The sequence below is a fragment of the Chanodichthys erythropterus genome, chromosome 7 (genome assembly GCF_024489055.1).
Source record: "Chanodichthys erythropterus isolate Z2021 chromosome 7, ASM2448905v1, whole genome shotgun sequence".
NCBI classification, from domain to species: domain Eukaryota; kingdom Metazoa; phylum Chordata; class Actinopteri; order Cypriniformes; family Xenocyprididae; genus Chanodichthys; species Chanodichthys erythropterus.
In genome coordinates, this window is record NC_090227.1 from 227,520 (window position 1) to 252,880 (window position 25,361).

At 41.4% G+C, this 25,361-nt stretch overlaps 2 protein-coding genes across 16 annotated transcripts in view; both read left to right on the top strand.

Annotated features, from left to right (window-relative positions):
- Window positions 1-17,861, top strand: part of ppfia1 (PTPRF interacting protein alpha 1) — a 28,952-nt gene extending 11,091 nt beyond the window's left edge. For 2 of the 15 annotated variants that reach the window (XM_067389540.1, XM_067389553.1), the window contains 20 exons: window positions 57-188; window positions 268-330; window positions 405-487; window positions 572-713; window positions 966-1,189; window positions 1,471-1,702; window positions 3,624-3,653; window positions 5,292-5,416; window positions 5,528-5,697; window positions 6,046-6,142; window positions 8,255-8,336; window positions 8,489-8,689; window positions 10,367-10,429; window positions 10,537-10,563; window positions 11,319-11,494; window positions 12,710-12,807; window positions 12,884-13,059; window positions 13,208-13,276; window positions 13,349-13,508; window positions 16,735-17,860. In XM_067389540.1, coding sequence (XP_067245641.1) covers window positions 57-188; window positions 268-330; window positions 405-487; window positions 572-713; window positions 966-1,189; window positions 1,471-1,702; window positions 3,624-3,653; window positions 5,292-5,416; window positions 5,528-5,697; window positions 6,046-6,142; window positions 8,255-8,336; window positions 8,489-8,689; window positions 10,367-10,429; window positions 10,537-10,563; window positions 11,319-11,494; window positions 12,710-12,807; window positions 12,884-13,059; window positions 13,208-13,276; window positions 13,349-13,508; window positions 16,735-16,817 — 2,433 coding nt within the window. In that variant the 3' untranslated portion in view covers window positions 16,818-17,860. Of the gene's footprint in view, window positions 1-56; window positions 189-267; window positions 331-404; window positions 488-571; window positions 714-965; window positions 1,190-1,470; window positions 1,703-3,623; window positions 3,654-5,291; window positions 5,417-5,527; window positions 5,698-6,045; window positions 6,143-6,759; window positions 6,772-8,254; window positions 8,337-8,488; window positions 8,690-10,366; window positions 10,430-10,536; window positions 10,564-11,318; window positions 11,495-12,709; window positions 12,808-12,883; window positions 13,060-13,207; window positions 13,277-13,348; window positions 13,509-13,645; window positions 13,715-16,734 lie in introns of all 15 variants that reach the window. The other 13 variants (XM_067389551.1, XM_067389552.1, XM_067389544.1 and 10 more) reach the window with 12 other exon arrangements.
- Window positions 17,862-21,739: 3,878 nt separating this feature from the next.
- bncr (bouncer) lies at window positions 21,740-22,250 on the top strand. Its single transcript, XM_067388904.1, has one exon. It carries the CDS (start codon window positions 21,761-21,763, stop codon window positions 22,166-22,168), a length of 408 nt encoding a protein of 135 aa, XP_067245005.1. The 5' UTR covers window positions 21,740-21,760; the 3' UTR covers window positions 22,169-22,250.
- The last annotated feature ends 3,111 nt before the right edge of the window (window positions 22,251-25,361 follow it).

Consider the following 25,361-nt stretch of genomic DNA (forward strand, 5'->3'; position numbering starts at 1 on the left):
TACATGAAACGCAGACGTCTGTTTTCAAATGTAATATTCTGCACACTGTTTTTAAGGCGCGTCAGCGAGAGAAGATGAACGAAGAGCACAACAAGCGTCTGTCGGAGACGGTGGACAAGCTGCTGTCCGAGTCCAACGAGAGGCTGCAGCTGCACCTGAAGGAGCGCATGTCTGCGCTGGAGGACAAGGTACGGCCTCGGTTCACGCACCGCACCGTCACACGCCACCGTCCCACACGCCTCACGCTTGTGTTTCTGTCTGACGCAGAACGCTCTGATCCGGGATCTGGAGCACACGAAGAAGCTGATCGAGGAGGCTCATCACGAGAAGGTCAGTGACTCGCTCGCTCTCTCTCGCTCACCGTCCGCTGCTGTTTGTTCACACGTGTTGGTCTGTGACCGCAGGAGCAGCTGCTCATCCAGATCGAGACCATGAGGGCGGAGCACGAGAGAGGGCGCAGCAGGAGCAACTCTCTGCTGCATCATGGGTAACTCGAAGACGTCTAATGAGAATCAGCCGCGATGTTCTTGTCTTTGCTTTGCATTGTGATGGTGGCTTTTATTTCACGCAGGCGTTCTCATGCGAGTGGCACGCCTGATTTTAGGTACCCGGTGTCGGTGTCGTCAGCGATGGACAGTCACTACAGCGGCGCGCTGGTGCTCAGACGACCCCAGAAGGGCCGTGTGTCTGCGCTCCGAGACGAACCCTCCAAGGTGAAGTCCCGTCTGCTGCACGCCCTGCAAAACACCCTTTTCTCCTCTAAAACATAAACCCCATACACATGATTTTTAACGCAAGTTGAGTGTGCGGGACTTCCAGTGTCATTTCAGCTAATTCAGCTGGGACTTTCACACAGATAGTGGGAGAAAAACCATGACAATCTGGATTCAGATGGCAATAAAATCACAGAAATGACCCCATGCGTTATGATGCGGTTGATGTGATTTCTGCTGTGATGTTGTCAGGTGCAGACGCTGGACGAGCAGGAATGGGATCGGCTGCAGCAGGCTAATGTTCTGGCTAACGTGGCTCACGCGTTTGAGAGCGATATGGACATGTCAGATGTGGAAGATGACAGAGAAACGGTCTTCAGCTCCATGGACCTTCTGTCTCCTGCTGGACAGGCAGACGCTCAGACTCTCGCCCTGATGCTCCAGGAGCAGCTGGACGCCATTAACAACGAGATACGGTACTGAGACGTGTGACATGCTAACTAGAGCTTAAATGTCTATACTGATGCGTATATAATGCACACACAAACCAGTATATGAATCTGACTGAAATATAAAACCTGAAATCATATTGGATTCATCCGGACTGATGAAAGTGAGTGCATGTGACTGCCTGCTCGAAGTGTTGTCCTGCTATTTCTGTATCAGATGTAGTTGTGTTTCTGGTCCAGTGTTGTGTGCAGTAAGCAGCGCTGCAGTGTCGCTCTGACCCTGTGTGTGTGTTTGTGTGTCCTGACAGGATGATACAGGAGGAGAAGGAGAACACGACGCTGAGAGCCGAGGAGATCGAGAGCCGCGTGGGCAGCGGAGACGATCTGGGCGGCCGCTTCCGCTCCCTGGCGTCCCTCCCGCCCTCCTTCCACGGTTCATCTCACGCCGAGGCTTCGCCGCCCGGATCGGGTCACTCCACGCCCCGCCGGCCGTCCCGCAGCCCCAGCCGAGAGCTGGACCGCATGGGGGTCATGACCCTGGTGAGCCGCTGCCCTTCAGCGTGTCAGTCACATGTGTGCTCCGTGAGCGTGGTGTAGTAATAGATCCGTGCGTGTGTGTCCCAGCATTCCCGCTGTGAGCCGTGTGTCCTGCCTCTGCTGACCTGTGCTCATGTGTTTGTGCAGGTATCACTCACTACAGACCCAAATAAAGCGCTTGAGCGTTTCCTGCTCTGTTAATGCTTGAGCTCTAGAGGAAGTTTACTGAAGCACTTCCTGCTTGTTCCCTCGACCGGGAAATGAGCAATTAGACCTTGAGAAGATAAAGCCAAACGACTGTTTACTCTGGACAAGAAATTTCAGTATAAATATGAATAAATCTAAACGACGGCAAACGCCTTCAAGTCTGAATGTTTAAATGTTCAGCACTAAAAGACAAATAATAATCAACAGAGCGAAGAACTTTAGAAAGACTCAAAGTAAAGGTTTTCCACATTTTACTGCAGCATTAAGTGACGTACACAAATTGACAACATAATCAAATGCAAAATCAAAGTACTTAATAAACTGCGCTTGTAAATCAAGCCACGAATAGATGACAGGAAGTGCTCATAATAGACGCGCAGCTTAAATTTGATAGCATCTGTCTTGACTTCAGCACTCGGTAATTGAGTATTACCAATGAAATCCTTGCCCTGAGCCTCATGATGTACTTGTGATTTGAAATAGAACGGCTCGATATTTTCCAGTTGTGTGTTTATGATGTGCCGCTGCTGCCTCGTTCCTGAAACTCATTTAAAATGAGTGATCGGAAGAGGATTTTACAGTTCGTGTAGATTCAGAGACAGAAGAGGAAATGAACATGTTGGTTTTTTTGTTAAAGCTGTAATCCAAGCCGATATGAGGAAGCACTGGCTGAAAAACACTGGAATCACATTTTGCGTTCATGTGCTCAACAGACTCGTCTGTGATTGGCTGCAGTGCTCAGTTCAAAAACACTCTTCACTGCGCATTCACAGAAATTAACGTCTTAATTTCTTTTCTTTTTTTTTACCTATTATAGCATGTCATTTATTCAAAATAAACAAACAGCTTTTTTATATATTATATATATATGCATGCAGTCTATGTGAGAGACATGACATTGCAATCATATGGTAGAATTTCACTGCAGCTCACTGTTTTAAGACCTGCCGTCATTGAGAAATGCAGGTTAAAAATATTTGATTTATTATTCAGGAGCTCATTTGGAAAAAATATATTTGGAGGCAAATTCCAGTCCGGCCACATTAATGCCAAACTTTGTTTTAACTGACTGACAACCCTTAAAAGCTGAAAAAGTCTGATTTCCCTTGAATGTTGCTGAACGTTTGTGCCAGAAACACTCGGCCGTGATGAGGAGAGCGCAGAGACGTGGAGTTCAGACTGCAGAAAGACGGGCGTTATCGAGGGTTAAACTGGGAACGATTTAAAAGGAAAGGACAATACTGGCAGCGTGATTGCCTCATCCACGACACGTTAATTTCTGTTTAACCAGTGTTCTCACCCAAAGAAAACATTCATGACGTTAAGCTTCACGCTTCCCTCCGGTCTGTGCCGCATCTTCATCTCAAGTTTTGATTTCATCATCGATTTCTGTGTCAGAAATGCCACTCTTTCTGACAAACGGCTGCAGATATGCAGTCAAATATTTAGGTTGGTTCACTGGGGGTCCCTCCTCCAGTTTGACCCCTCAGTATCAGTGTCTGACCTCCAGAGTGAACAGTCTGTGGTGTTCCTGTGTGTGTGTGTGTGTGTGTGTCTCAGCACTGACCCTGTGTGAAACCAGCGTTGATGCCTCTCATGCTTTTCTCAGTGTGTTTGTGTGTCTCTAAATCTTTTCTCACCAGCTTCTGTGCTTTTATCTGAACTGCTGCTAACTGCCTGTTTCTTCTCTTTCTCCATCTGCTTGCGCTTCCAACAGCCTAGCGATTTGCGGAAACATCGTAGGAAGGTAAATTAGAGAAACTCTGCCGCATGTGTAACCCTCCTCTGACATCTGCACCTGAGCGCTTCTGGACATGTTAACATGCGTGACCCGTGTCGAGCTCCACACACCACGACATGTGCACAGATGAACATCACTGATCCTCCCGTCACATGACACACACATGATAAGCAGGGCTGAGTGCCATGACCAGAATCTTCCTTTTAATATATGCATGTTTAGATTTTATTGTGAATGATGTTTATTTATTTTTTTGACCTGGTATAATTATCAGCTGAAGCTCCGCCCCTTTCTTACAGTACACTGCAGTATCACATCCAGATCCGCCTCCATCCAATCAGCATGCGACGCATTGAATCAAGCCTCGCCCCACTTTATGTTCGATAATTAACTTTATTTAGATGTACGTCACAATAATATTTGTTCCTTCAAACATCCATGTGCTGAAGAAGATCTGTATATCATTTACAGTATTTCAACTCATTTGATGTACTTTTGATGGACATAAAGCAAAAGATCAGATTCACATCAAAGGAGTGATGTTATAAATCAGATATGGCATCATCACAACACCCAGCCCTGCTTATTAAAGGGTTAGTTCACCCAAAAATGAAGTTTCTGTCATTAATTACTCTCCCTCATGTCGTTCCACACCCGTAAGACCTTCATTCATCTTCAGAACACAAATTAAGATATTTTTGATGAAATCCGATGGCTCAGTGAGGCCTGCATAGCCAGCAATGACATTTCCTCTCTCAGGATCCATTAACGTACCAAAAAAGCGCCAAAGTCACGTGATTTCAGCAGTTTGACACATGATCCGAATCATGATTGGACACAAAAGATTCATAACGCTCCGAAGCTTCCTGAAGCAGTGTTTTGAAATCGGCCATCACTATAGAAGTCGTTATTTAGTTTTTTTGGAGCACCAAAAATATTCTCGTGGCTTTATAATATTAATATTGAACCACTGTACTCACATGAACTGATTTAAATATGTTTTTAGTACATTAATGGATCTTAAGAGAGGAAATGTCATTGCTGGCTATGCAGGCCTCACTGAGCCATCGGATTTCATCAAAAATATCTTATTTTGTGTTCTGAAGATGAACGAAGGTCTGACGGGTGTGGAACAGCATGAGGATGAGTAATAAATGACAGAATTTTCATTTTTGGGTGAACTAACCCTTTAATGTTATTATACACAACCGAATACAACCAATAAGAGAGTGTGTACTGAATCTGACACCATCAGACGGTGTTTTAGCTGTTCTACATGTACTCAAGTAATCATCTGACCGCTGTATCATGTTACATTCATAGATTATGATTCTGAATGACTGTCAGTGTCTCACAGAGGATTAAAGGGACAGTCACCCAGAATGACAGACCCAAAACCTGTTTCCAAACTTTCTTGCAATACAGATGTTTAAAGGTCCAAAAAACCCAACAAACTTAAGAGATGACAGTAAAACATTTTTTATACATTTCATTTCTTTTTTTCTCTACATTACAAAGAAATTTTACAAAATTTTATACCTTACATTTTCATCAAATTTAAAATTGGCTACAAAAATGACAGTTCAAACAGCCCTAAAGAGTTTTAGGTTTGCGTGTTTGACTGATGTTTGTGTGTGTGTTCAGTGTGCTCAGGACGACAAAGCCACTATCAGATGTGAGACGTCTCCTCCGTCCACCCCGTCCTCCATCAGACTCCATAAAGGAGCGCTGCACACCGCCAGCCACGAGGACATCAGAGACGTGCGCGGGTCAGTGACGCTCACTCGCTCATCATCGTTACAGTCAGTGTTGATGCAGGGTCAGAGGTGTGACGTGTGTGTGTGTGTGTGTGTGTGTGACCTGTACGTGTGTGTGTTCAGCGCCGGGCTGCAGGACGGAGCAGGCAGTAATCCCAGCAGCAGCAACAGCAGTCAGGACTCGCTCAACAAGGGCGCCAAGAAGAAAAGCATCAAGGTCTCCATCGGCCGTCTGTTCGCAAAGAAGGAGAAGAGTCGACCCAATCCTGTGGGAAAAGAGTCTCCTGTCCCAGGTGTGCCATCAGCCATATCAGGGTCTACGGGTCCTTAAAATGTCTTGCATTTAGTTTTGTCAAATTTGAGGTCATAAAAAGTCTTAAACGGTTTAAGAAAAGTCTTAATTACAACGCCGAGGTCATGGGTTCGATTCCCAGGGAAAGCAAGAACTGATAAAAATGTAAATGTGTACCTTGAATAAAATGTAAGTTGCTTTGGATAAAAGCGTCTGCCAAATGCGTAAACGTAAAATGAGAATTATCATGCATTAGATAGTAGCTTTCACATGCTGTTAACATGCGTGTTTGTGACCGGCACTGAATACATGCAGTAAACTGGCCTAATATGTTCTGTGATCGAATCAGTGCCGGCAGGAACGCCTGATGGGAGCGGCTCACCGGACGCCATGGCGCTCGGCAAACTGGGCGGCCCTGCAGAGAAGAACAGAAAACTGCAGAAGAAGTGAGTGACGTCAACAGCATTCATCATTCATTTCTGAAGGGAAACATGACTTAAAACACACATATAGAAATGACTCCAGACAAAACTGATGCTTACTTGATCAGATTGTGCTTCATCACCTTCACTCAACACCATCATGTCTGCTTTCGTTGTTCAGCCATCGCTACACCGCTTTAATTTTGCTCACCATGAAATGTGAATGTGAGGTGTTAAGGCCCCGATATACTCAGTGAAGTTTTTTTTTTTTAGCGAACATCCCAATGTCATCCATCAATAACAAAATAAACATGAGAAAACAGCGGTTCAGAAAGCATCGGATCAGAGCGATGTGGATCTGTCACAACAGCTCTGAGATTCGTTTATTTGTACAGCAGCAGCTTTACAGCATTAAACATGATTAAAGCCTGACTTTGTCGAAATGACGTCACATCGGTTCCTCCTTCGATCTCTCCTGAAGTGTATCGGGGTCTTGATCATGAAGACGCTGTAGTGTTTGTGTCTGACGCTCTGTTCAAGTGTTGATGTCATTGTGATTCATGTCTCATTACCCATCAGTGGCTCATTCTGGTTGTTTTCCCTCCTCTCTCCTCACTCACTCTTTCATATGTCATTCATAGCCCAAACTCAGGGTAAGTGTCCGCAGACCGTCTTGATCATGTTTGGACCCGTGTGGAGCATGACAACCACCTGCACGTCTCATGCTTGCTGTGATGCGCTTCAGCACTACTAACATATACTGACCTTTACAACAATACACATGGTTTCCTCAGCTTTGTCCGGCCCTTTAACCGCAGGGTGGGTTGTGGTGCTGGTTGAGATAACCAGATGGTGATGGTAAAAGTTTCATAACTGTATGGGTGAATTCCTAGATTTATGCATCACTCTCTCGCAGAGAAGGAAGAAAACTTCATATCTAGTATATTTGTGCTTCATAACAGCCTCCGTACACAGACACAGTCGCTCAGTTTCCTCTGTGAGGTGTGTGTATCTCACGAGAAAAGGAATAATCTCTTCTGTGATGTACTGTGTTTTATGAATATAGTTTTTATTGTGTTGATGCCAGCCAAAGGAAGAGGTGCAATCACTTTTTTTCTTAGAAATTTGTAGTTATTCACAATGAAATGGAAGTTACACTAATCTTTCCTGCTCTATTGTTCCGTATATCTGAGTGAAACGCTTCTGGAACAAGAACAAATGTAGGGCGGGGCTTGATTTTGATTGGATGGTTGTGGTTTGCTATTGGTGGATCTCATGTGAGTGACAGGTTGCCCCGCCCTCATCATCAGAGAAGAGAAGAGATGCAGCAAGAGGAAGATATTCTGATTCAAGATTACCAGAACATGAATTTAACACAATAATGATAAATCATTTAGAATAAACTCTGTGATATTCCATAAAAACAAGATTCTCTTTTGATTTCATGGTGACTTTAACACAGTGAGGAACTGGCTCTTGTGCTAAAGTACACTAGCTGAAGTGCACTATGAAGGGCGTCAGAGCCTCATTCATGTTGAGTCCTGGACTGAACGCTTCTCTTCATTCTTCAGCATGTCTCTGAGACGCTTGATGTCATGCATGTTTGTCTGCGTTCTCCTTTCATCTGAACACTTCAGTAGCTGCATCAGGTAATGCTGTGCAGTATGGATGGGAATCCTGCTGCATATAGTGTTGTTTTCATCGTCAGGTGTCACAGGTGTCATGCTACTTTCTCTGCATTCTGTCATGATGAAAACATTATTTAGAGGAGCAGAAACTGAACAGAATGAACTACAGAGTGTGTGAGAGGAATATATTTGTCTCAGTTTGTGCAAACAGGTTGAAGATTCACCATCTATCACCCAAAAATCTCTCATTTACTCGCTTCTAGAATTAAAAATAAATACATAATATATATAAAGTCAGTGTTTATTTAAATTTTTTGACCTTTGGTATAAAACGTCTGGATTCTTTCTCTTAAACTCTTACTAATCCAGCTGCTGTTTCCTCACATCTTCACAAGCGCTGTTCGCTGACCGTACGACTGCTTCATATAAGTGCATATCATTCTTCCATGTTTGGCCCATGCTCTTTGCACATACATGCATGTTCCTAATGTTTCCTCTGTATTTTCAGACATGAACTGCTGGAGGAAGCCTGTCGGCAGGGTCTGCCGTTCGCTCAGTGGGACGGACCCACCGTCGTGGTGTGGCTCGAGGTACGGCAGTTCGAAAAACATTTCCAATGCTTTTGCAAATCATAGATTAGTGTTGGCATGACAACTGAGACGAGTGCAGGATGTGTGATAGTAAGGAAAGCACCCTTGTGTCCGGTCGATCTCATTGACCGCTGTCGTTGTGTTTCTCTCAGCTGTGGGTCGGGATGCCTGCGTGGTACGTGGCAGCGTGCCGTGCCAATGTGAAGAGCGGTGCCATCATGTCCGCCCTGTCCGACACCGAGATTCAGCGTGAGATTGGCATCAGCAACCCTCTTCACCGCCTCAAACTACGTCTTGCCATTCAGGAGATCATGTCGCTCACCAGCCCGTCGGCGCCACCTACCTCCAGAACGGTAGGAAACAGCCTGGTGTTCAGATATCTGACACTGTCAAACACATCTCAGGTTTTAAAGCTAAATGTGATTCTGTCAGTGTTTTTATCCTCCAGCATTATCAGAGTAGATACTGCCAGACATCGACACACCAATGAAAATGATCTTTCTCACTCGAGCTTAGCGCTTTCAGAAACTGAAGTAGGCTAAATGTTGAGGGTTGAGCTGCACGATTAATGAAAATAAAACAGAAATCGCGATATGACTGCGATTTGCAATTGCCTCTTTCCACGCCAGCGTTTTAAAAAAAAATTGCCAGGCATCGTCAGCATTTTTGATCATATTCACAAACTTTTCATTTCTCCCAGAATATTTTGTGTGAGTGTGAGCAGTCAATATACCAAAAGAAAGAACGGAGCCTCTGCTTTTAAACAAACAATCAAAAAAATGTGTTTTAGCTTCATGCATTCTTGAATGTGGGGAACATTTCGCTCATAAAGCTGAGAAAATCATGTTTTTGTCACAGACTTCATCCGGAAGGGATTCAAAGCGATGATCAAAACACAGGAGGAGTAGATCAGCTGAAAGCTTCAGTCGTTTCCTCTTCATTTCATTCAGTAACGTCAGGCAGTTTTGATTTATAAGCTGTTTAATGTTTGGTGATCGTGTTATTTTACACGAGCGTCAGCAACGCTTCTGTCGCTTGTTTCTGCACTTTTTCAAGAGATGCATAACAGGGATTTTCGGGAAAAAAAGAGAGAAAGTTAAATAATATAAGTGCTGTGTGTTCAGACTGAAGCGCGGCACTGTGTTCACTTACACGGCATCTGCTGTTTTCACGTCTCGAGTGCGTTTGATCTGAGTTTGTCATTTTAATGTGCATCCCAACATCTTCACAAACAAACAAAACAAAAGAGAAGCTTTAAGGACTTCATGCAGTTTTATATCAAAATAAAACTTTGCTTTATCATTTGACAGTGGAGAAATTAAGACATTTTTATTCCTTTATTTTAAATTTATTTGAATTGTTACTGTTATTTAATAGTCATATTGATATATAATCACAAAATTTTGTCCAAATTCTGCATCCCTACAAACAAGCACACCAAACCTGAAATGGTTTCATTTTAAATTGCAATCACAGTTTTTATCAGAAGAGATGCTGTTGAAATCAGGCAGAGACGCTCCTCACTGCAGAACACGAGATCAGATCCAGCTCCTCCCACTTTACATATCCCTAAATCTACCCGTCTCCACCTCCTGGATCTGGATCTGGTGTTCTGCAGTGAGGAGCTGCTCGAGGGTTATTTGGGTTTTCATTACCTCAGCGAGTTTCAGGCATGGGTTAGGGTTGATGTGAAATCCTCAGGTTTCAGAGGACTCGAGTAGAGACTGTTATTCGTCAACAGCAGAAGAGCCACTGATAAGAGTGAGACAGGAACAGATGATCTGATAAAGCAGCGCACTGTTGTCAGGGAAACACACACACACACACACTCCTCCTGTGACTGTGAACTGGAACACGCGTTCACACCGCAGCACACGTCTGTTCTCTCTCTCTCGCATGCCTCACACATTAACACCTGATGGGATGTTTGACCGCTTTCACTAATGTTCCTGCTGCTCAATAACACATTCTTCCTCTTTCACTCCATCTTTCCTCACTTGTTTTCCCATCCTCACTCACGGATCATGTAGTCTTCTGGGAATGTCTGGCTCACGCATGAGGAGATGGAGAGTTTGGCCGCCACGCCGCTCACGGTCAGTCAGCTGGTATAGTTGTGTGCGTGCTGTGATGTTTTACTGTATTTTACCTTCTGATAATGACTCGCCTCCCCTCGCTCCACATGCTAACCCGCTAACACCAGGAGGACGAGGAGGGCGGCTGGGCCCAGGTTTGACCCTCACACACACACACACACACACACCTCTCTGCCTGATGGCTTTATTTTTATTGCACATGAATCACATGCAGGAATGGACAGCGGCTGAATCTCGAGATCTGTCAGGAACACGTTCAAGTCACGTTTTACTTCACAAAATGAATCAGAAATATTTAGCTTTTGGAAATTCAAGCTTACGGTTTGACATGAAAGAATTGTTTTTGCGTCTCTTTGAGAATCTGCTGAGATTTGGACGTGTTCTCGACGGCTTTCGCGAGATTCACTGCAGTTCATCATTTTAAGGCAACGTTTGCTGGTCTGAAACCCTCGTTCTGAACAGCCTGTGTTTCTGGATCACACTGAGAACAGGATCTCATGATGCTTTAATGTTAGGAAAGGAGGAGCTTTCTCTAATCTCATGAGATTGATCCATCACTGCTTCTGTATGAACTCAGTGCTGAGGTGGTGTTCTTGATGTATTTTGTTATTTTTAGTCAGGGCAGCTTTATTTCTATAGCACTTTATACAATACAGATTGTTTCAGTTCAGTGTTGAATCAGTTCAATAACTGTAAAGTTTGTCATTGAGTTGAATTCAGCTATAAAGCAGCTCTACAGAAGACATTATTAGATCAATTCAGTTCAAGTTTTCTTCTCTTCTGATAGTCATATCAATAAGAATTAATATTAAGTGTCTTTTAGGTAAGTAGCATTTGATTTTCATCACTGTGGTTTTGAGTGGACTGAATGTGTGTTGTTTGCTCTCAGACTCTGGCCTACGGTGACATGAATCACGAATGGATTGGTAACGACTGGCTGCCGAGCCTCGGCTTACCTCAGTACCGCAGTTACTTCATGGAGTCGCTGGTAGACGCTCGTATGCTGGATCATCTGACCAAAAAAGACCTCCGCAGTCAGCTCAAAATGGTGGACAGTTTCCATAGGTCAGTCATGGTCAGCTCACTGTCTCTTGCATCTGTCCATTTATTTCTCCAGTCAGAGTTTCCAGTCTGGGCTGCTGTTTTTCCCTTTGATTTTCAAAAAACCGAACCAGACAGATTTAATTGACTTTAATGCCTTTAATGAGAGGATGAACTACTTGTGTATAATAAAACTAGGATAAGTGAAGGTCATTTTCCAGTGGTTTCCAGTATTTGGGTGCTGACTTATGAATAGTATCTTAATGGTAAAAAGACGTGAAGCTGTTTTTTTTAAATTTTTTTTATTGCCATTTTGTCAGGACAACATAAATGGTACATACACTGATGATCAACAACAATATCTCCTTGCCCTAAACACATTAAACCCCTTAACCACCCCCACACAACGAGGGAAGAAGCTGTTTTATGTGGGAGTGGGAGTGGTAATGGCAAAGAGTTTAATTTGTGAAAGCAGCTGTAATTGAATCCAAAACCAGTTATTTTAAAATACCATATTTTATACACATGAAAGTAGTTTGAGAATATAGGTGGACCAACTCCATTATATGCTCTGCAGTGCTTTGTAGGAGTGAGTGGTTTCCATGGTAACAGTGGCTTTTCTGATTGGTGGATCTCTCTTTTGGATTGTAGATGGTGTAGTTACATCCATACATACATACATCAATGCATCCATACATCCATAATCCATCCATCCATCCATCCGTCCATACATGCATAGATACATAATCCATCCATCCATCTATGCACCATTCATACATCCATATATAAATCCATACATCCGTCCATCCATACATCCGTCCATCCATGCATCCGTCCATCCATGCATCCGTCCATCCATGCATCCGTCCATCCATGCATCCGTCCATCCATGCATCCGTCCATCCATGCATACATCCATACATCCATAATCCATACATGCATCCATCCATCCATCCATCCATCTATCCATCTATATATCCATACATCCGTCCATCCATACATCCGTCCATGCATGCGTCCATCCATACATCCGTCCATGCATGCGTCCATCCATACATGCATCCGTCCATGCATCCATCCGTCCATGCATCCATCCGTCCATACATCCATACATACATCCATCCATCCATCCATACATCCATCCATACATCCATCCATACATCCATCCATGCATACATCTGGCGTATTTTCAGAGCTGATTCGTCTTCACTGTGTTTGTGTTTCTCTCTCTCTCTGTAGGAACAGTTTTCAGTGTGGTGTGATGTGTTTGAGACGACTGAACTACGACAGAAAAGACCTTGAGCGAAGACGTGAGGAGTCACAGGTTGAAGTCAAAGGTGAGCGCATGGTGGTTTTCTCCCAAATTTCCCCCTCTGTGTGGTCATGTGTCCTTTAACGCTTGTGTCTGTGCAGATGTGCTGGTGTGGACGAACGAGCGTGTGGTCAGCTGGGTTCAGGCCATCGGCTTAAAGGACTACGCCAGCAACCTTCTGGAGAGCGGTGTTCATGGAGCGCTCATCGCCTTGGACGAGTCCTTCGACCACAACGCCTTGGCTCTGCTTCTGCAGATCCCTACGCAGTGCACACAGGTCAGACGCGCACCGTTTCAGTGACTCATTGAACTCATTCGATTCATGTTGACTGTTCTGTGCAGTCAGTGCGGACAACACAATACAATCTTTGACTTGTTGCATTCGATTGATTGTTCTTCACACCATCAATGTTGACTGTCCGCAGGCGAGAGCGTTACTGGAGCATGAGTACGGTCACCTGATAGCCGCGGGAACAGAGAGGAGACTGGAAGAGGTGAGTTGAGTCAGGTTCATCAGTCTTCCGTATCAGATCTGAGCTCTTCACATCACAGCCGTTCCTCCGCAGGATGACGACAAGAACTTCCGCCGCGCGCCGTCCTGGAGGAAGAAGTTTCGCCCCAAAGACGTGCGCGGGATGAGCGTGAGCGCCTCTGACACGCTGCCTGCGAGCTTCAGGGTGAGCGCCGGAGACACCGCCCTGCTGGCCAAGAAACCGCAGCTGGACGGTACGTGAGTGAGCGACGCACCGCTCGCTTGATTCTGCTAGTCAGCTTGTGTTACGCGTGTAGCTTACGTCAGCGCTTATGTGTGTTTAACATGTTGCCGTGTGTGTTACTAATGCGTGTGTGTGTGGCGGCTGCAGGCGGCGTGAGCGGAGTTCAGCGTCTGGACTCGGCCGCAGTCAGAACATACTCCTGCTGATCTCAACCAGGTGAGCCTCCATTACTCACATGATCTGAGCACAAGAGCATCTTCATGATGCTACGCCTGAAGGCCCTGATATACTCACAGCGAAGTTCTTTGTTAGCGAACATCCTAACGCTGCCCACACTGCTGAATGTGCTGCACGCTTTCCTCTCAATAACCAAAAGAAAACATTAGTTCAGAAAGCATGTGAAAGTTTGCACCAGCTCTGCAGTTCAGCCTTCCAATCACATGGTTTATTTTTACAGCACTTTATACAATAGATTGTAAAGCTGCTGTTTTAAAGCAGTATTAAACATGAAAAACTGTTTCTGTGTCGCTCTGTTAGAATTACAGCTTCAGCATCCGCCACGCCCACCTATTACATCATCACCACAGACCAATGGTAGTTCAACTCCAGAGACAAACTCCAAACGAACCTCAGTTTGGCCTGATTTAGTTAGAAATGATGTCACGAAATTATGGAAATGACGGTTACTGTATGATTAATGAAATGATCATTTGAATGCATGAAATGGCCTTAAACAATTAATAAATAAACTGCGAGATGTTTCTAATACATTTATTTCATGCACTGATTTCTTCTGTCAGTGCGGCACGAGCTCGCAGACGAACGGGAGTAAAAATGCGCTGTTGAAACGGTGTTATCCGCCAGTTGCCCAGTATTTCAACCGTTCATGTTTGTGAAGAATGTTATATGACTTACAGTGATCATCAAATCTCAACGGTGGTGATGTAATTTATATAATTAATAGTCTGACGCGCTGCATGTTTCAGAGTAAAGCACAGCACTGTGTTCACTTTCAGTTTCGATTGACAGTAAATGCTGAAAATGAAAAGCAAGAACACATTCAAGTGTTCTTAGTCACATGTTGAGAGCGGCTTCCTGATGCCCGCAAATTAAATACAATATAATTACACAACTATATAATTGTGGCAGAATGTAGAAGCATTGAAATATATTTTTTCATCACATCTCATCACCATGTCCCTTTATGGCCTCCATAGAATGCGTCATTTCCTTTCCGAACATAGTATTCGGCTTCGGGCACATCACTAGTAACTGGAACTCTTTAGTTTTTATCATTATTATTATTATTATTTAAAGCCAGCATGCATGGTAGCTCCCATTGGTCTCGTTGGTGCTCATTTGCATAAAGTTGACTTCACTAATTAATGTTGTTTTACGTGGCCCAGAAACCACCAGCTGACTAACACTAGTGACAGATATAACACTATTTAGAGCTGCACAATTCTGGATAAATTGAGAATCACAATTTTGTTTCAAACACTGGTGTAACGATGTCATTGAACAATCTTTATTTGAAGCATCAGTTTACTTTTGAAAGGTGTTTTACTCTATCTATGGACATCAGTGTTTATATCTGAACTATAAACTTTTATCCCAGTGCTTCTGTGATAATCTGAATTATTGTAAGACAATATATATATAATCATTTAATCATATAATCACACTGTGGATGAAAAGATGGTTTCATATCTATACATGACAACGTCTCTCTCTGGATCAGAGCGCAGATCTGAATGTTCGCTGTGATCTTGGCACAGACGGAGCCGAATCGCTGTCATTTAGGAATAATATTGTGTGTTTTTGAACCGAGTTCGCGATCTTTTAGCGATTAATCGTGCAGCTTTTATTAGGACTGGGTGAAAAAACGGTAACGATATTTATCGAGGGTATGTCTTAATCGATAAAGATAGAAAAAAATTTCGATAAAACTGAAAATAGTTTCACTTAAATGCATTAAAATGTAAACAGACATGAAGCTCGGCTGCATGAACAACTCTGAAGCGCGCTCCGCCCTGCGAGTGACACAAACAAGCTGCTGTGGAGTTCAGTTGCGCAATCGCCACGTGAAATCAGAACACACAAACACATGAAAATGAGACAAGGAGATTGTAAATAAAAAGGACATTTCAGCTCGTCAGTGGCAGTTTCGTGGTTTCCTTACTTCTTACAGTTGATCTACTTCAAAGTTTGTCATGTCGGGATTAACAGCTGCGCAGTGTTTTCAGCCACACAGTATCTTTATTTCTGTGCTACAAATATTCAGAGGAGTACTGAGATACAAGTTTACAGTTTAGATAAAACACTAATGTCTTTCTAAAGCTGAGCAAATCAGCTTTAGAAAGAAACTTGAAAATGACGCATTTATCAATTACATTGTTTCACCACCAGGTGGCGACAAGTGACTTTTAAAAAATGTATTTGATGTTGAATATTCATTAAACAGATTCTTTCGAATTCACTGATTCATCCAGTAATGAAAACACATATACATATATGTATATGTATGTGTATGTATGTATGTATGTGTGTGTGTGTGTGTGTGTGTGTGTGTGTGTGTGTGTGTGTGTGTATATATATATATATATATATATATATATATATATATATATATATATATATATATATATATATATATATATATATATATATATATATATAATATAAAATATACTGCAGCAATTAATATTTTGTAAGAACTTCTAGTAAATTACATGTTATTTCATTTAGTTGACATTCAGAATTGTGATCTTGGTTTGAAACAAACAAAAATGTTTCTCGTTTTATCCAGAATTGTGCAGCTCTATTTAATCTTCAGATAAAATATAAGAAAGATTTTTTTACATTTTATTTTGCTTTGTTTTATAAAGTATTTGTTTGCCATAATTAAATATGCATTAGTTAAATTCAAACATTTTTTCTACTAAAATTTTCTCAGTAATTATCGATACCGATCAATATGAAACATTATATTGTGATCATTTTTCAGCTCTAATACTATTACTAGAGATGTGCAGGAATACTCTGAAGTGATCGATAATGTAAATAAATCAATAACTGCGTCAGTGTTGCAGAATTCAATCATGAAAGTCGAATCCGCTATAAATAACAAAATTCTTAGACTTTATCAGAATATCATTCTCGCTGTGTTTCCTGTCTGGGTCTGTTTTCCTCTGTTTCCTGTGATGATGATGATGATGATGTCATTGCTTCCTCAGGTGACGCAGCAGAAGATCACGAGCCCCGTCAGGCTGGAGTTCCACAGCATTCCTTTGGGATTTTCCCTGTTACAGACCCATAATCCCATCAACACAAACTCTTAGCGTCCCGCGGGTTTTTCCTCTAGATTTCAACTCTTCTATTTATTCCTCCAGAGGGACGTCTCACTAACTCAGCAGTGTTTCATATCAACTTTTGCTTGATTTTATTTGGTCACCTTTTAATTCACACGTCCTAATCCAGTTCAGTCTTCTAGATGTAATTTATGTATCACGAGTCCAGAGTTTGTACATTTACGTCTGTAGGCATAATCTCATTTTTATCATTCTCCATGACTATTTTTATCGTATCGGCGACTTATTGATTTTGTTTCAAATCTTCCAGCTAAAAGTACTTTGTGTGTTTGATCTTAACTCTCTTAATCTTCTCTCCTCTCCCTGTCGATTCTGAGAAAGTGGCAATGGCATCGTGTGAATATCGGGGTCGGTACGTGTTTTATATCCTGATACCAAAATCAGACCCTTGGAAAAGCCATACTTTGTAATAATTATGAGGGCTATTTTGAATACATCTTTCTACAGATCTGATATTGATGCCAGGATTCTCCAGCATCTGTTTGGCTGAAAGTCACTGTTTATCCATTCCCTTTGTGCTGCATTACAGGTGTGTGTGTGTGTGTGTGTGTGTGATTCTCAGACGGACCAATCCTCCAGTGGCCTCTCTCTGCTCAGTCCTGATCTCTCTCACTGTAATCAAGCCTTATATTTGTAGCCACTCCTTTTGTTTCAATGACCCTTTTTGATATCGTATGTATCGGCCTTTATGTAGGAATTGTCATTTTTGGATGATATCAGAGGCATAGGCTGGAATCATATCCCAGTCTTCTCGATTTTGTAATTTTACATTCTTTAGTCACTTGTGTACAATTAAAGTCATGTTACTATCTTTTTATTGTCCTTTATTTAAACAAATCTTCTGGTCCTGTAATAGAAATAATGTACAGTCTAAGTACTTATGAACTATTTTTATCACAGTATTATTTATTTCTTTCATTTCAATAAAATACTGAAACTTATTTTCCACTGCCAATAAAAATAAGTCTTTATGAACAGATGATTTTTCCTGAATCTTTTCTTATCTGCTCTCTGATGTCTTGTTTGATCAGTTTCTGCCCATTTAATGCTAAAATATGATAAATTAGCATTCTAATAATTAAAAAAGAGCCGCTCTGAAAAGACTCGTCACCAAAGATGATATAAGATGCTTCTGATTTAATCTTGATAAAACACCTCTGTGATGAAATAGAGTATTGATTTAATGGATTTTAAACCCGTTGTGAATCTGTTCCTGAAAATGAATTGGTGTGAAATAAAGCTCATCCAATTTCATTCATGAAATGCAACACCGATATTGTGTTCAGAGATGAAGTCGATCTGTTGTCTTTTGTTTAGTTGTGAATGAATCTCAGGGTCAGAGGTCACTCCTGGATCAGCTTCAGATGGACTGATGAAGAACAGATCCGGTCTGAAACATGACACTTTCCTCTCGATTCTGACCAACTTCTGCTCCACTGACAGCCTAAATTCATTCATATATTTGATTAAAATCATGCCATCATGAGAATAACACATTCATCCTGATATTAAATCCGCAGTTCAGTTCAATTGTTTCAGGCTGAAATCGCTGACATGAAGTATAAATATTATTTATCAGTTTAACTTGTTAGGGTTTGGGTTCTGTGAGAACCAGATTCATTTCAGTCAGATATATCATCTGTGTATTCTTTGCATTGCATTTCTATACAATTTTAAACAGTGTAAATGTAAGATGTCTTATTTCTTGATTCCTCATCACATAAACTCACTTTCTATTAAAAATGTCACATGATCAAATAAAAAAACATGACATGAGAGTGAACGCAAATGATCTGCCATGAAAGAAAGAACATTTCTGCTAGTAAGTTAATTCACTGCACCTGATTTCCTGATGATTAATTAAACTAATTACAAATGAACTGAAGAATCAATCAGTTGTTCCTCTGACTGACTCAGATCCACAGCGGCGATGGAAACACACCTCAGCAGGTGAATACTGTGTTCAGAAACGAAATCTGTGTTGATCAAAACTTTACGAGTTCTTCTTCATTTCATCATCATCATGTGATTCCATTCATTTCCCGCTGCAGCACGACTAATTCAGTCCAGAACTTAAATCGCCATGAAATCAAATTGACAATTCTTGTTTTTATGGAATATTGCAGAGTTTATTCTAAATGATTTATCATTATTGTGTTAAATTCATGTTCTGGTAATCTTGAATCAGAATATCTTCTCTTCTCTGATGATGAGGGCGGGGCAACCTGTCACTCACATGAGATCCAACAATAGCAAACCACAACCATCCAATCACAATCAAGCCCCGCCCTACATTTGTTCTTGTTCCTGAAGCGGTTCTCTCGGATATATTTGAAAGGCTGATTCCACCATGAAATAAAACAATTTAGAAGATAATTGCGACTTTTTATCTCACAATTCTGACTTCATATCTCAAAATTGTGAGGGGGAAAAAGTCGGAATTGTGAGATAAAGTCGTCTTTACTCTGTTTGTTTGTTTTGTTGTTTTTATTTATTCAGTGGCGGAAACAAACTTCCACAGATGTCACAATAGAGGGAAAAAAAGACCAGCACAACTTCCTCTTCATGTCATTTCACTGTAAAATGACTGTTGTAACATCCGTCCATCTCGCTCCATCCAGTGTCTCAGTCCTCATTCTTCTCTGACTCTTATTGTAAAGTTCTAATAGAAACCTATAAAACATTTGTTGTGTGTCCGTCCAGGTCCGGGCTCCTCCAGGCTCTCCTGCGGGCCTCCGCGCTCTGTCTCGCGGGTGTGTTTCTTCTGTCGGGTCGCTCCGGCGGAGTCCTGCTGTGCTACTATCGCCCCCTGCAGGCCAGAGGCGGCCTCTGCACCAACATGACCACGGAGTGCAGGCCGCACGAGCGCTGCTTCTCCGGCTGGAGGCGCTACGGTCCGGTGTCGGTTCTGGCCGCCCAGGGCTGCGCGTCCCCGGAGCTGTGCGGCTCTAACCACACGGTCACTCTCGCGGGCTCGGACTATCAGATCAGCTACACGTGCTGCTGTCACGACCGCTGCAATGAAGCTCCCGCACCGGAGAACCGTCTCAAGCAGCTGCTCGGGGTCACGGTCAGACCGACGGACAGCATCACCGCGGGTGACCCGCTTCACTGTCCGGGCGAGTGATGCACTAAACCCTGGAAATGAGTTTTCTTGAGCGCGTGACACAAGCAAATGTCGCGTGCACATGATGGTTTGTATTAATAACGTGACGATTTTATTAATGCGACGGACTGCCGTTTCTTCCCTCCATCAGCAGGTTTACAGTCGTGGAACTGATGAACCTTTGTTGAAAATAAACCATGTCTGAGTGCATTTTATCACTCAGTGTCTTTAATGGTAAACCATTACTGGTTATGAGGGTCTGGACACAACATTATGTGGGAAATTGTCAAGATGGAGTATATGTGATATATTTGTTGTTCTCATCTAACTACCTTTTTTTTCAACTACAGCCAGTTGTTTTAACTCTGTTTTTGCACTATTTATATCCAAACATTAGTTTTCTCACACACATCTGCTATAAATGAATGTTTTGACTTCTACAGCTCATCCCTAAACTACTGTATATGAAACCATGTTTCAGTTTAAATACTGTACATTAAATTAGTTTTGTTAATTTCTACTCCATTTAAGCATTTTAATTAAAGTGTGTAAGAGAATTGGAAATGTTTTATTCCAAAACTGCAAAAAAGTTGGAAAAATTGAACGTAAAATGTGGGATATCAATTTAAACTTGCGTTTTCATCACTTTCACAGTTAGTCTTGCACTGACTGACGTTCGTCACACAATCTCATGAGAAAATCAAAGTATTTTTTGATTTCATGTGGATTTGTAAAACTTTTTTTTTCTTTTCCTTTTCTAGTAAGCATGAATCAGTGGGTTTAAGCAGATCATACAAATTCAGATGAATCGACCACAAATTTGCCAAAAATGTAATAATTACAAATTTCCATGACATTGTTTCCTTTTGTTCTAGATTTAGTTAGTAAATGGGTAAAATTGTTTCAGTCTCTCCATCTGATCCCACATGATATTTCTAGTTTAAGTGAAAGTTTTGGGTAAGTTCTAGTATCATGCAGCACTGCCGATAAGGTCTGTTATATATCATTTGAATTTTAGTGATTATCTAAAAAAAAAATATATAGATTAATCTTTACTAAAGTGAAAGTTATTCAGTCAAGATCAGTGACTTTAGATATTTGGACTTGATTTTGTGTGTTTGTCTGTTCAAGTGCAAGAAGACGCTAAAGAGAACTTAATTCAGTATTCATATGAGAGGCGAGTGCTGCATCTGGTGCTTCAAAAGTTTAAAATCACATTAAATTGTGCACACAGTCAACAAGTGGAATAGAAATGTTAAGAATTGGAATTCGATCCCCAACCCCAGTGCCGGTGTGGGACGGCCTGGATCTGCCTCATCAGATGCTTCAAAACTGCACACTTTAGCAAACTTTCTGTATTGGATTTCTTCTCTTTTGTTTTCTTTTTGTGGTCCCTAACCATGTGTTTGTGTGGTGAACATACTGTTAATCTGATGACTGGATTGATTTGGTTGGTGCCACTAGTGTGGATATGAGAACCAAAATTCAATTGTAGTTGAATAGAGAAAGTAAAATCTGTACAGCGATCGCACTGTTCACACACTTTCAGTTTCCAGATGTTAATCATTAGTCTTGAACTGAGATGTTCTGGAGATCGGCTCGTGTAGAGCCTTCATCAGGTCCGGTTACACAGACTGAGCGTGTGCTGATTGAGCTGTGCAGCAATTAAAGTAATTAAGGCAACAGCTCACACCTGGATTATGGATGTGTGTCTTATTTAACACACACGACCTCTCGTTTGAGAAGCTGTTTGCTGCAGTGCGCTTGTGTGTTTTCTGGGACAGAATGCCGTCTAAAGCTGTTCTTCAGTGGATCTCAGGCCTGGTGTTCTTGGTTTTGTGTCTTCAGCCTGGCGTCGTCTGTCAAAAGCTCATGTGTTACTTCTGTCCTCTGACGTCCTTCAACAACACCTGCAAACACACTCTGTCCGAGTGTCCGCCGCAGCAGCTGTGCTTCACCTCCGACGGACGCTTCGGACGGGCCTCCCTGCTGTTCTCCAAGGGCTGCATGACCAGGAGCGACTGCGTCCGACCCAAGAGTTCTGTGGTCCGCGGGAACAACGTCACCTTCACGTACTCGTGCTGCGGCCGGAGCTACTGTAACTCCAGCGGGCGCGGCGCGGCCCGTCCGGCTCTGCTCGCAGTGACTGCTATCGCTGTGAGTGTTTGCAGCCGGACTGTGCTGATCCTCTAGAGACACGGACGAAACACGGCACTCATCTGCTACTGAGCCTTTAGGAAGCCGTGTGAAAGTATTTTAATGTGCACTTCTTTTAACTGAGCCTCATTAAATGTGTTGATCTTAAACCCTGTCATCTGTTGTTTAAGGATGGTGGTGTTTGTGTGGCTCTGAACCGCAGTCTCAACATGCGCATATACTGCATATTTTACACCATGTTCATCAACTTTCATGCCACATGGCTTTTCCCATGCATAGATGTTCAATTAACACAAATTCAGGTAATGCATCTCAGTAGTACACTTCAGATCTTCTACAAACCAGTTGCTTTGCAACTTCAAGTTATTCTAACTCTAAACTAATACTCTAATGAGAGTTTAGTTGATGTTGCAAAGTTACTTATAGTTGAATGTCTGAAGTGGACCATCAAAATAGTGTTGCCCAAATTCATAATGATTAGGACCAAAATATAATTAAATGACTCTTTGAAGTGCTGGACAAATTCTCATGCCCCCAATCATGTTTTCTCACTTTCACTTGGAAATGAAGGTTACGTACGTCTAAACTAGCAGTTCTGAGTTTTAGTGTATACTTTGACTTATTCTCTTTCACATAAAATACAATTTATTTTTTTAGTGAGCGTTTTTTTTTTTATCTCAAATTGCAGTCCATCCTGTTACTTTGGTGCTACTTGCCCTTCAAAATAAGTGTATGCCCTAAGTCACATGACTTACTACAAGTGACATCATTTCCTTGGAGGGAAAGCAAAGTAAGACTCAATCATAAACATTTCTTTTCTCTCTTTCCTCCTCTTTAGAAGACTTATCTAATAGCATAAAACATGACATGTCCACCCTGTTGTCTATTTATACTGGACATGAAAATTTTTATTTTTTAAATATATATTAAATTTCCCTAAATGTTAATTTTCTGCTAGCATGTTGTTTTTCTGTTAATGTGCTTCATTAGCTTAAAACATCCACCCTGTTACATATCGCATTGTAAAAATGTTGTGTAACGGTGGACAGATGTCAGGATATGAGATATTTGGTCAGATGATATTAGGCAGGTGGTTTTAATTTAATGTAATTATTTTAAATCTGGAAGGAGAACAAACATTAAACTTGGTTCAGGTATTTATCTCATGCAGGTTTTATTTTAAAAATGCACGGAAAAACAAAAAGCTGAGAGGAAAAAGCAAACACTGACTACATCATAATCAGTTATTAATATTTGGTTGTTTTTGAACGTGTTCATAATTTCTGTATGACAGTCTAGACAAAAATTATGTCGCACAATTTGTCATGTTATTATCACAAATAAAACAGTCGACTCCACGCACAACTACACAACATGACCACAACTTCTTTAACACATTTATATTGTAATAAAGTTGATGTCAGTTTTCCTCTGTCGGACGTCACTTTCGCCCACTACTGTATCTGTGTTTTACATGTTGATATATATGTAATATATGTTTAAATATGTAAACAAATTGATTGTGAAGTCTTTTAGAGGCTGTTTTATAGTGTTGGTTAGAAGCTCTTCTATGATGGGACCGTCATAACAGGCGTCTGTCTCAAAACATGATCTGACCGTCTCTGATGGACCGAACCACCGTCACCAGCATCTCAGATCCTTGTTCTCTAGTGAACAAGCTCACGTCCACGATCATAACTCAGCATCGTCTCATTAGAACATTCAAAAATCTGACATTTTTACATGAATAATATTTATTCTTTATGGTTCTGAAATAATGGCCTGTCAGATGTTAATAAAACTATGAAGAATGGCTGGTCGGTTTAGTATCGGGGCAACATTTATAACTATATGGCAATAGTGAACCTTCTCTATCATCATTGAAATATCGCTGGCAGTTCTTTCGGTCCGGATTGAGGTTCTAATCATGTATTGATTTTTGCACTCCAGAAGGGGGCAGTAGCATCTGACCTGCTGACCTTTACATTTATAGCTTCAGATGGTGACAGATAACCCTGGGATGATTAGCAGGATTTAAGGCCAGTGAAAGTGTGGTCAGTCCATTCAAACCAGAGCCATTTCACTGCTTCTGTCAAATGATGCAGAAAACAGAGCTGCGTGAGTTCATCACGTCATGTGTTCGCCCCGGCTCAGATGAAACACATCCCACAGACTCCATCTCTAAACACAGTGGACAAAAATGGGAAAACTGACATCTTCACCGTTATTCAGAATGTGTTAAAGATGTTGTGGTCATGTTGTGTAGCTGTGCTGAGTCGATTGTTTTATTTGTGATCATAACACAATGAAAAATAACACATACACAGAAATTATGAAGACACGAGAGAAACAATGAAATATTAATAACTGATTATGTTGTAGTCAATGTTTGCTTTTTCCTCTCAGCTTTTTCTTTCTTTCTGTGCATTTCTTTAGCATAGTAAAATAAAACCTGTAGCTGTAGTTTGCCACATCATTTTGTCAGATAAACATCTTAACCAAGTTTAGTGTTTTATTGTTCTCTCATATTTAGAATATTAAAAAATATCAAATATTTTCCTCATATAATCAGATTTGTAACGTCACTAAAAACAAATACCCCCTCCAGATATCACTTTTGGACACAACTGTAACTCAAACACACATTGGATTTTCCCACAACCTTTATATTATTAGCCTTCAAATACATGCATGTAAAGCCGATTTTGTCCTCAATATACAGTTAAACTGCTGTATCTTCAGTGGCCACTAGATGGCAGGAGGCCGTGAGTCTGATCTGATTGCTCTTCATCTCCTGTGGAGTATTACAGTCAGAAACACACTGACTCTATCTATCTATCTATCTATCTATCTATCTATCTATCTATCTATCTATCTATCTATCTATCTATCTATCTATCTATCTATCTATCTATCTATCTATCTATCTATCTATCTATCTATCTATCTATCTATCTATCTATCTATCTATCTATCTATCTATCTATCTATCTATCTATCTATCACAGAACAACAGAACAACATTTCAGTGAACAGTTATTTAAAAAAAAGTTACTTTTTTTTCTTAGTGTGAAGAACATTTTAATAATCTAAAGAATCTTTAGTGCAATGGAAAAATTCTGTGGATGTTAAAGATTCTTCATCAATGTTGCCAGTGAAGAATCTTTATTTTTAGCCTCATACACAGCAAGACATCATTACATTCACTTCTATGACTAAGTTTGGTAAC

Excerpts from the sequence above, each read along its gene's own strand:
- bncr (XM_067388904.1), top strand. The coding sequence starts at position 21,761 with ATGCCGTCTAAAGCTGTTCTTCAGTGGATCTCAGGCCTGGTGTTCTTG.